A 12,103-nucleotide genomic window follows, 5' to 3' on the forward strand; every position below is an offset into this window, starting at 1 on the left:
ACACCTTCTCCTCCATGCTTCACGGTGGGAACCACACATGCGGAGATCATCCGTTCACCTACTCTGCGTCTCACGAAGACATGGCGGTTGGAATCAAAAATCCCACATTTGGAATCATCAGACCAGACCAGTCTAATGTCCATTGCACGTGTTTCTTGGCCCAAGCAAGTCTCTTCTTCTTATTGGTGTCCTTTAGTAGTGCTTTCTTTGCAGCAATTCAACTATGAAGGCCTGATTCACGCAGTCTCATCTGAACAGTTGATGTTGAGATGTGTCTGTTGCTTGAACTCTGTGAAGCATTTATTTGGGCTGCAATTTCTGATGCTGGTAACTCTAATGAATTTATCCTCTGCAGCAGAGGTAACTCTCTGGGTCTTCCTTTCCTGTGGCGGTCCTCATGAGAGCCAGTTTCATCATAGCGCTTGATGGTTTTTGCGACAGCACTTGAAGAAACTTTTAAAGTTCTTGAAATTTTCCAGATTGACCTTCATGGCTAAAAGTAATTATGGACTGTCGTTTCTCTTTGCTTATTTGAGCTGTTCTTGCCATAATATGGACTTGGTCGTTTACCAAATAGGGCTTTCTTTTGTATATCAATCCTACCTGGTCACAACACAACTGATTGGCTCAAACGCATTAAGTAACTTTTAACAAGGCACATGCATTCCAGGTGACTTCCTCATGAAGCTGGTTGAGAGTATGCAAAGCTGTCATCAAGGCAAGAATTTTGATTTGTTTAACACTTTTTTGGTTTCTACATGATTCCATGTGTTATTTCATAGTTTTGATGTCTTCACTATTATTCTACAATGTAAAAATAAAGAAAAATCCTTGAATGAGTAGGTGTATCCAAACTTCCGACTGGTATTGTATTTGTTAATGAAGATGTTAACAAAATACGATAGGCCCTTGGACAAACTTAATGTGACATATTGTGATGTTTCAATCTCCATCGGGACAGGGGCAGGTTATTAGAAATGGATGGATCTTGGAAATATGTGTAGACCGTGGGTGTCGAATCAAAGAAGCGATTGACCAGAGTCTTTTGTAGATTTAATACGTTCTGCTCACAAAGGAGAAGCAGTTCAGAGGGACCAAGAGTCTTGTCTCAGCTTATATCCAAAACTAGTTATATCGATATTATGTGAGCGCATATTGCCATTATATTACCATCAGGTAGTTACAGCTGAGATGGCACTGGAAACACTATTTCCATCAAGATGAAAACAGTTTTTCAACAGTTGTTCTCTAGATTAAGTCATTTAGGAACTTGATAACCTAGCCAAGACAGTTTGTCCTCCTGTGACTGCCCTCTTTTGGGCTCCGCAGGCTCATATTTTGCTAAAATATGCAGCACAATCTATCTATGTCACTAAGTTTCACTTCCCTTCTCACTGGATACTATATTACCTTCCTGGGAGACTACAGGAGGAGACCTCTTCCTTTCCTTTAAATGCTAATTAGAGGTTCAAGCAGCGAAGCTCGCTTTGGGCCCACAAAAGGCTAGAGCCGGCACTGTTTATTGTTTTTGTTGAAGTTCATTATTAGTAGTTCGAGCTGCAAATCATTGAGAAATCCTATTGTCATTATTTTTAAACCGGTTCTTCCATCACAGAAAATTAACATGCAAATGTCTGTGAGATGGTAAGGCCTAGGAGGGTGCATCTTGGCATGATGGTAAAGGCTTATAGTCCACACCCTCTCATGCAATGCCATGCCAGTTAGCCAGATGGTGGCGCTATAACACACAATTGAAAATGCCCCTCACCCCGTTTGACCTAGAGTCGGAAAATACATAGGTACATAGGTCCGCCATGATGGATATTCCTCCATTCAGAATTTTGTGGAAAACACTGGGCAGACCGGAAGGACTGGGCAGACCTGGATGAAACTTGATATATAGCATCTATGGACCAAGGTCTCTGAAAACAATATTTTTCCGACTAGTATCACAAACAACATGGCAGCTATGGACAAATAAACATTAAAGTGGGCGTGACCTGACACATAAATGCATATGAATCTGACATGGATATTTATATTGATACATTGTAACAAACACTGTCAAGACTCAACATATGCAAGCACATGCAGATTAACAACACTGTGGCTCTACGACAGGCACATATTTATATCTATTGATCTGTTTGACTTTGGCACACATGCTCAGCGATGTGAGCCTAGCTAGCCTCTAGAGCACATATGTCAGAGTCAAGGCCCGCGGGCCACATCCGGCCCGCGAGAAGGTTTTTTACGGCCCCTGGGATGATCTTGATTTATTATTAGAACCGGCCCGCAGACCGCAGCAAGCCGGCAGCCCGCAGATCTTTTACACGCACCAATACTACATTTCCCACAATGCAACGGTGACGCACCGAGCAGTAGGCTGCTTCATTTCAATATTTATTGGCACAGCAGTCGTCAGCATCACAGTAAAATTAACTTTCAGATACCCATCAAAAATGGCAAAACGGAAGGTGGACACCGAGAACCGGGGGTTTCAAACAAGGTGGGAGTCGGAGTATATGTTCACGGAGGTAGCTGGAAAACCTGTGTGTCTTCTGTGTGGAGAAAGTGTGGCGGTACTGAAAGAGTATAATCTGAGACGACATTATGAAACGAAACACGCGGACAAAAACAAGAATATGGACATGGAACAAAGGCTACAAAAGGCAGAGGAATTAAAACGAGGCCTCAAATCTCGACAGGCTCTGTTCAAAAAAGCCAAATCACAAGGCCAGGCTGCTGTCAAGGCCAGTTTTATTTTGGCAGAAGAGATCGCTAAATCAGCCCGGCCATTTACGGAGGGGGATTTCATCAAAAACTGCATGATTAAAGTTTGTGACGAAGTTTGCCCAGAAAAAAGGCAACTCTTTTTAAATGTGAGTCTGAGCAGAAACACCATTGCCGAGAGAGTAGACCAGTTGTCCATCAATCTAAAAGAGCAGCTTGTGAAAAAGGGAAAAGATTTCATTGCATATTCCTTGGCTGTGGATGAGAGCACCGACATTTCTGACATTGCCCAGTTGTCAATTTTCATCCGCGGAGTGGACTCCAGCCTAAGCGTGACAGAGGAGTTTTTGGCTTTACGTCCTATGCATGGCACAACTACGGGGCATGATTTGTATGAAGAGGTGTCAAGATGTGTAAATGAGATGGAGCTGCCTTGGGAAAAACTCGTGGGTTTGACAACCGACGGAGCACCTGCGATGTGTGGACACAGGAGCGGACTGGTGGCGAAGATACGGGAAAAGATGCAAGAGGAAAACGCGACAGGTGAGCTGACAGCTTATCATTGTATCATACACCAGGAAGCGTTGTGCGGTAAAGCCTTGAAAATGGAGCATGTAATGAGCATCATCACGCGCACAGTTAACTTTATCAGAGCCAAAGGTTTGAATCACCGCCAGTTCAAGGCATTTCTGACGGAGTTAGAAACGGAGCATGGTGATTTGCCTTATCACACAGAGGTGCGATGGCTAAGCCAGGGAAAGGTGCTTCAAAGATGTTTCGAGCTTCGTGAGGAGATTTGTCTGTTCTTGGACAGCAAAGGGAAAGACACAACACAACTCCGAGACGAAATGTTTCTGTGTGAAATGGCTTTTCTGTGTGACATTACGAGTCATCTGAATGCAATGAACTTGCAGCTGCAGGGTCGGGATCATGTCATCTCTGATATGTACAGTACAGTGAAGGCATTTAAAACCAAACTGACTCTGTGGGAGACGCAGATGCGGAAAGAAAATTTGAGCCACTTTCCCAGCTGCCAGACCATGAAAGAGAAGCTCTCTACCAGTGCGTTCCCGAGCGCACAGTTGGCTGATAAAATAGGTATGCTTGCCGCTGACTTTCGACGCCGATTTGCTGACTTTGAAGCACAAAAAAGCAGGTTGGAACTGCTCGGTAACCCATTTGCTGTTGACGTGGAAAGCTCACCACCAAACCTCCAAATGGAGTTGATTGACCTCCAATGCAATGATGCACTGAGGGCAAAATATGCGGCAGTGGGTGCTGCGGAGTTCGCCCGTTTCCTCCCCGACACAATGCCCCAGCTGCGCATCCAGGCTGCTCAAACGTTGTCTATGTTTGGCAGCACATACCTGTGTGAACAACTGTTTTCTTTGATGAACCTGAACAAAACATCACACAGAAGTCGACTTACTGCTGAACACCTCCACTCAATTCTGAGGATTTCCTCAGCTCAGAGCCTTACCCCGAACATTGATGAACTTGTGGAAAAGATGGGACACCACCAAGTATCACCCTCAACCTCAAACAAGTGAACATTACTGTGCAATCACATATTTAGAGTTTTTACTCAGTTCAAGTTTAAAAGTTAAAGTTTAATATTTGTTTTCACTGCATGTTACTTCTCCTTAAACAAAGTGTTGTTTTTGATTAATAGATTTTTGCACTTTATTTTATTGTATTTCAATCCAATTATATTTTAAAAATATTTCAGTTGAGTGGATGATAGAAAATTGCTATTATTGTTTTTTTCTTTGAAGTAAATTTAGCCCACTTTTGCTAAAATAGAAAATATAGGCTACTGATGGTGCCTTGAATACCGGTTTCTTTCATTTAATGTTCATGTTATGGGGATTTTTATATAAAGGAAATTTGTCTTTTGTGTCTGTTGAAAATTAAAGATTACTGACAGAGCCATAAGAAAATATTGCTTTATTTATCTGATCATATTGGAATATATTTGTTAGGTTTTCAGTAGGTTCAATTAGGTTCACTAGACTATATGCGTCATTTAAAAAATTTTCAATGAACATTCGAACAGTCCGGCCCTCGGCTTGTAGCTAAATTTTTTATTTGGCCCTCCGTCCATTTGACTTTGACACCCCTGCTCTAGAGTATGGTCAGTTTGGCCCAAGGTGGCGCTGTTGGACAGGAAAAAACATTAACGCAAGATCATTGGCTTATAACGGCCATGTTGTTTGAACTAGAGTCTTAGAAAATAAAGACGTGGGTTTTAAGACGTGGCTCCATAGAAGCTATTTACCAAATTTGGTGTCGGTCGGTCCAGTGGTTCTGGCAAAAAATACGTTCAGTTGTCAACATCATTAAACATTTTTAAAAATCCATCAAAAGCAAATTGCATGATCTATTTGATATGGAGTTATGATATTTGGCAGGTGTGTTAAAGTTAGAATCCTCAGTTGCAACATCGATTTTTAGACATAATTGACTGATATACACTAAGTGTACAAAACATTAGGAACATAGACTGACAAGTTGAATCCAGGTGAAAGCTATGATCCCTTATTGATGTCACCTGTAAAACCAATTCAATCAGTTTAGATGAAGGGGAGGAGACAGGCTAAAGAAGTATTTTTAAGCCTTGAGACAATTGAGACATGGGTTGTGTATGTGTGCCATTCAGATGCAATTTAAGGTCCTTTGAACGCGGTATGGTAGTAGGTGCCAGGCGCACCGGTTTGAGTGTGTCAAGAACTGCAAAGCTGCTGTGTCTTTCCACGCTCAACAATTTCCTGTGTGTATCAAGAATGGTCCACCACCCAAAGGACAACCAACCAACTTGACACAACTGTGGGAAGCATTGGAGTCAACATGGGCCAATATCCCTGTGGAATGATTTCGACACCTTGTAGTCCATGCCCCGAGGAATGGAGGCTGTTCTGATGGCAAAAGGCGGCAAACTCAATATTAGGAAGATGTTCCCAATGTTTTGTACACTGTGTATACCCATTGATTCTTGAAGAATAGAACTTATATATGCCTCCATGAGCTTTGTTCAACTGTAATACCCCATCAGAACCCAAGATATAAGCTTGTTTAACTCCAATGTTTGTAAACAATGTAAATGTAAACCAACACTGTATATCCTCAAAACATGGTTAAAAGTACACTGAACAAAAATATAAACTCATCATGCAACAATTTCAAAGATTCTACTGAGTTACAGTTCATATAAGGAAATCAGTCAATTGAATTGAATTAATTAGTCCCTAATCTATGTATTTCACATGACTGGGAATACAGATATGCATCTGTTTGCCTCATGCAGCGCGACACATCTCCTTCTCATAGAGTTGATCAAACTTTTGATTGTGGCTTGTGTAATGTTGTCTCACTCCTCTGCAATGGCTGTGCGAAGTTGCTTGATATTGGTTGGAACTGGAACACGCTGTCGTACACGTCGATCCAGAGCATCCAAAACATGCTCAATGGGTAACATGTCTGGTGAGTATGCAGTCTATGGAAGAACTGGGACATTTTCAGCTTCCAGGAATTGTGTACAGATCCTTGCGACATGGGTCTGTGCATTATCATGCTGGAACATGAGGTGGTGGTGGCGGATGAATGGCACGACAATGGGCCTCAGGATCATGTCATGGTATCTCTGTGCATTCTTTGTCCGTAGCTTATGCTTGCCCATACCATACCCCCACCGCCACCATGTGGAACTGTGTTCACAATGTTGACATCAGCAAACCGCTCTCCCACAGTTGAAACCGGGATTCATCTGACAGTTTCTGACAGTTTGTGCAGAAATTCTTTGGTTGTGCAAACCCACAGTTTCATCAGCTGTCCAGGTTTCTGGTCTCAGATGATGCCGCAGGGGAAGAAGCCAGATGTGGAGTTCCTGGGATGAAGTGGTTACACGTGGACTGCTGTTGTGAGGCTGGTTGGACGTACTGCCAATATCTCAAAAACAACCGGCTTATAGTAAGGAAATTAACATTGAATTGTCTGGCAACAGCTCTAGTGGACTTTCCTGCAGTCAGCAGGTCAATTGCACGCTCCCTCAAAACTTGAGTCATCTGTGGCATTGTGTTGTGTAACAAAACTGCACATTTTAGAGTGGCCTTTTATTGTCCCCAGCACAAGGTGCACATGTGTAATTATCATGCTGTTTAATAAGCTTCTTGATATGCCACACCGGTTAGGTGGATTGATTATCTTGGCAAAGGAGAAATGCTCACTAACAGGGATGTAAAGAAATTTGTGCCCAAAATTTGAGAGAAATAAGCTTTTTGTGTGTATAGAACATTTCTGGGATCTTTTATTTCAGCTCATGAAACCAACACTTTACATGCTGCATTTATATTTTTGTTCAGTATATAATTTTTACATCGTGGATGGTCAGTCATTGTATACATAGCTCTGTCTATGAATTTGAGAGTGGTTACATTTCTCCAAGCCCATGCCTCAGCTTTTTACCAAAACAGAGGCGGGGTGGCAGCTCTGTTATTGTTTCTACTAAGGATTCTAGCTTTAAGGAGTACAGAAGTAGCTCATCGAGAATCCCAGTATGTCCTGATAATGGCACTGTGGTGCCATGAGTTTTGAACCCAGCTATGGTTGCTTGCAGCTATATTTTGTAATATTGATATTCTGTGTTGAGCCACTGAAAAGGATGGAGAGGATTGCATTCTAAACTGGCCTTATTTATAAAATGTATTTTCAGATAAGAAGTGTCCCCCCCCCCCTCTATGTTGTATATTTGTTTTGTCTGAAAATAAAGAAATAAAGAGTCTGTATTTGTACTTCTTTTTTGTTTTCCTTTAACACCCATTTTGTGTGGAAGCACAAACCGTATTAGGGCGAAGCAAATTTGCGTCGCCCTAATTTTTCTCTTGAGTCAGCTTTCATTTGGTCTTAATTGTTATATTTGATTATGTAACATGCTGTGTTGAAGGCATGTGTTAATTAGCTAGGTATGTATATTAATAGGAATGCATTATTATTCATGTGAAAATGACATGGGTGGTGTAAGTTGGTCTAGAGGTAGTGCTGCCGACTCTGGACTACATGTATCGCCCCTGGAGACCAGGGTTTGATTCCCTAGTCCCACCCCTTCACTATTCGATTTGTCTGCATCTCATAACTGCTATTTGGCTCTTTTATATAAAAAAATAGGAGGGGAAAAAAACACAAAAATAACATTACATGGGGCAAATACCTACGTTGAGGTATTATCTCTCTCTGTTTCGTAAATCCTTAATGTTGGTGTTGTGCTTTGTTCTAGGTATGAGTGCGCGAGGCTCGAAGGCCTGGAGTCTGAACACATCCCCTGTCTCTCTGCTCCTCAGCATCGCATTTTCAACGTTCAGGTCTACATCGTGACAGAATGTCAGGCTACTATCTGGTTTACAGATAAAATAAGCTGTCTCTGCTCCATTCCAAATGACCCATCTACAATTATAATTTTTTCTAACTGTGTGAAAGTAATGGTAGAGACCATCCATTTTGGAGGCAAGACAATAAGCGCATTCATTTAGGGAGTTTGTGAAGAAATTTTTGCTGTTGTTTGGGCACATGTTTTGATGAACATTGTGTTAGGTCAAGTGCTGTCAACTTCTGAAGGTATCTGCTTGGGTTGTACATTTTAGGTGGATGTTCAGATGAATGCGCTGTTTTGACTTTTTGAAGCCCTGAATGATACAAATGCCTTACTTCCATTCATGTGCCAAAGTAGTTTGAATCGTTTAGTTGTAGGCTAAATGTTAAGCTAGCAATGCCATGCTTTTTTTCCCTTCATATTTTCATTTGTAATTAAACCTTGTCACACTCAAAGCTAGTTATGAAAGTTATTACCTATGGTAATAATACTTGTCATTTAAACTTTCAAGGTTGCGATATGAAGTTGACTTTTGTAATTTTGACGTACTCTGAGGTGGTCATCGAAGCAAAAACTTTTACTGGTGTTTGGCTGAGCCAAGTTAAGTTCTCTTGCTTACTCATTGAGTAGACACAACCATTTGCCTGTGCCTGTGCCTTTGAAGATCTGTGTAAGAGTGTGACAAAGAAAATCGCTTCACTTGACTTATAGTCAGTGTTGTGCAGCATTTCAGAGCTCTTTAAGTGATCATTATCGTATAATTATGTGCTACATGAAACCCATAAGACGAGAGCTGTTTGAGAGAGTGCAAGCCATTTTCTCAATGTTTTCATTTTGCCATTGTGGTAGAGACTTGATTGTATCACGAGGGCTCCTTACAACTATAATGAGACAAAATCTAAAAACTGACCTTACAGTGGATGGATAGATTGCTTTTAATAGGAGGACTGTCTTTACCGCACCTCACCCACTACCAATATGACACCCACCTGGGTGATGCACGGCAGCCATTTTGTGCCAGAGTGCTCGCCTGTTGCGTGGTGAAAATGGTGCCAAATGTGCCAGTCTGACATTGAAATTGAGCCACTAGCTGAGACCCAAGCAGGCAAAGTCATTTACCCCCAAGAAATCCATGGAGCCTTACTGTATATGGAACTCATGCATGACATTGACTTATAGTCAGCTGTGTTAAATATGTACTAGACTTGCCTATCATTTGTTCAAGGTTCAATTAGCCTTTTCTTGAAACTTATGTATTGTACTATAGGCCCTACATATTTTTCAGCGTAGCCTCAACTGCTCAGGTGTTCGGTCTTTTACACACCAACTTCACTGGTCATAAAGCAGAGAGCAGCTATATCAGACGGCTGACAGCACATGATACAGTGGTCTATTTAATGCCCTGACTTGACAAATGAAAAGTCTGATATCTGCCATGATTTAGCAGCAATTAAAACATATTAATAAATTAGAGTGAGCCTAGGGGCCTCTATGGGAAAGGGCATAGGACTAATGGTTCTATGACACCACAGAAGATTAATGTATCAGGATTCAGTGAGAGGAGCTAAATCAGAACGATTCCATCAGGATGGAAATATGGTTTTGTGTGTGTGTGTGTGTGTGTGTGTGTGTGTGTGTGTGTGTGTGTGTGTGTGTGTGTGTGTGTGTGTGTGTGTGTGTGTGTGTGTGTGTGTGTGTGTGTGTGTGTGTGTGTGTGTGTGTTAATAGATGCATATTACCTTGCTTCTCTGTGTCACAGATCAAATCAAACACTATTTGTCACATAATAACGAATACAGCAAGTGTAGACCTTACCATGAAATGCTTACTTACAAGCCCTTAACCAACAGTGCAGTTCAAGAAGAGTTAAGAAAAAATTTACCAAATTAACTAAAGTAAAAAATGTTATAAAAAAATTATAAAAAGATGACAGTGTCTTTTGGAAGGCCAGTGAGTCATTTTTATAAAGCTCCAAATAATTTATTGTTCTGGCAATCAAACATTTGCGACATTTTTGTGCTCACTTTCAAATAGAATAACAACACCATGAAGTTGCACATCTGCGATGGTGTAAACTGAGTTGTGTTTATTAAGCACCAAATGGAAGAAAACTAACTCAAACATGGAGGGACTACCTGGACTAAGAAAGGCTCCTTTTCACTTCCCATTGCAAAATGTTTTCCATTGCGTGCCCTAATGAGCACGATCCAAGTTCAACCGATACGTTTAAAAAAGGCAACAGTTGTAAAGGGCTTTGTTGGATGATAAGATCAGATCTCATTACCACTGCTGGCAACTTAAAGAAAGCTGTCTTTGAGTAATGTGTTTTTGTTGATATGCTTGTTTTCGTGGCTTTCTCGTGGTTCATCTGTACACTCTGTTTTATTTCATTACAAACCAACCAGTGTTTACAAAAGAAACTGTATCTTTATGACTGATTTCAATGTTTAACTGATTAGAAACTCACAATATACAGTCTATGAACTTTGTGTCCTTGATGCAGAAAGGTCACCTCCATCTTTGTTTTGTAATGTATACCGTAAGTACTGTGGAGATCTTGTTTTTTTATGTTTGATTACAGGCTTTTTTAGTTTTGACAATTCTACACAAAGGTCAAGTGTTGCTTTAAAGAGATAAAAAATAAGTTCTAACTTGTTTAGAAATACATTTTGATTGGTCTGTCGCTCCCATGTACTATGATATGGACCAATGCCCTCAAAGGGGTGTAAAACCTTGAAGGAAACTTTAATTTGATTTGTCCCCAAAATGCAATATTAATTTTGAATGCAATCCCTTTTAAATTCAAGAATTCTTAACTATACCAGAGTGATATTGTGACATTTTGGTCGACGGACAGCAACGTTTCCCCTTATGAATGGTACTTGGAAAACCGATCATCTGTTTTTTGTAGCACTATATTTGTACAACATGATTCAAACTTATTGAGCTTGACTAATGCATTATTAAAAGTAAAGACTGACATCAAACAGTACTGTATAGTTAATTGGTCACCTATAATGCCAGTCTTTCGTGACAAAAAAGTTTAGGGGCTGTGGTTAGCAACACTTGGTCTTAATGTTTCACACTGCAGTATTAAAACAATGTTAAGTGATCTCCATGAGATTGTATCAAGAATGTTTTCACGATGAAAAGTAATTGGCTGATCTTGTATACTGAATCTGTGCATGTACAATATTGTTTGGTGCATTTATGTTTTCTAAAACAAAAAATTAAAGGAAAACGATTTACAGAGGATGTTCTCTTCAGTGTTGTTGAGTTGTGTGACTTATACTGTATAATGCCAGTCTACTTTGACCAAGAAAGTAGAATAGTCAGTATTTATTTCATTCATATTTTTTTCTGATTTGTCCAACTACTGATATTGATTTGCTGACATTGAACAGCTGACCAAAGGATCCTTCCAAGAAGTGCACATGAGTGCACCATTAAAGACTTAGTTCTGTGTCTTCCTATTTTTAAAAGATCAAATAGATTTTTGACATATGCACAGACACTGCATAACTGCAATCACAAGAATATGATAGCACTGGACACAAGCATAATGCTACTATAATAACAACTTTTCAGGATTTTAATATCGGTTAAGGCAGAACAAAAGTCTTGCGTAATTGGTCAGATGCTCGGTTAAATTCTGGGTCCATACTTAAGAGAAGAGATAGAACGACGATCGAAACCGGAAGGAAGAGCTCCACCCTCTTTTGCAAGTTACCCGCAAGTTTATGGGCCAAATTTCTCCTACCCTTCCGAAATTCGAAAGATGCTGGTTGCGTTCGACTGTTTAGACGTTGCCAGATCTTACAAAGCCTGGATAGGTAGTGTAACGACCCAGGGTTTATAAGCGGGAAATCGACTCGGCCGCACGAGCATGCTTTTGCGGCACAGTCGATAGCGCGCCGGACCTCGGGCTAGAAGGTCGAAGGTTCGAGACATGCCCCCTGCTGTTTCATTACATTGGTGTCAGAAGTGATCGGACCTTGGTCGAGGGTT

At 40.7% G+C, this 12,103-nt stretch overlaps 1 protein-coding gene across 1 annotated transcript in view; it reads left to right on the forward strand.

Moving 5' to 3' along the window:
* The window catches only part of cntn3a.2 (contactin 3a, tandem duplicate 2), a 73,190-nt gene extending 61,842 nt beyond the window's left edge, over positions 1-11,348 (forward strand). The window contains exon 23 of the mRNA XM_055892357.1: positions 8,003-11,348. Coding sequence (XP_055748332.1) covers positions 8,003-8,100 — 98 coding nt within the window. The 3' untranslated portion in view covers positions 8,101-11,348. The remainder of the gene's footprint in view (positions 1-8,002) is intronic.
* The last annotated feature ends 755 nt before the right edge of the window (positions 11,349-12,103 follow it).

This window comes from Salvelinus fontinalis, chromosome 31 (genome assembly GCF_029448725.1).
Source record: "Salvelinus fontinalis isolate EN_2023a chromosome 31, ASM2944872v1, whole genome shotgun sequence".
In the NCBI taxonomy this organism is placed as follows: Eukaryota; Metazoa; Chordata; class Actinopteri; order Salmoniformes; family Salmonidae; genus Salvelinus; species Salvelinus fontinalis.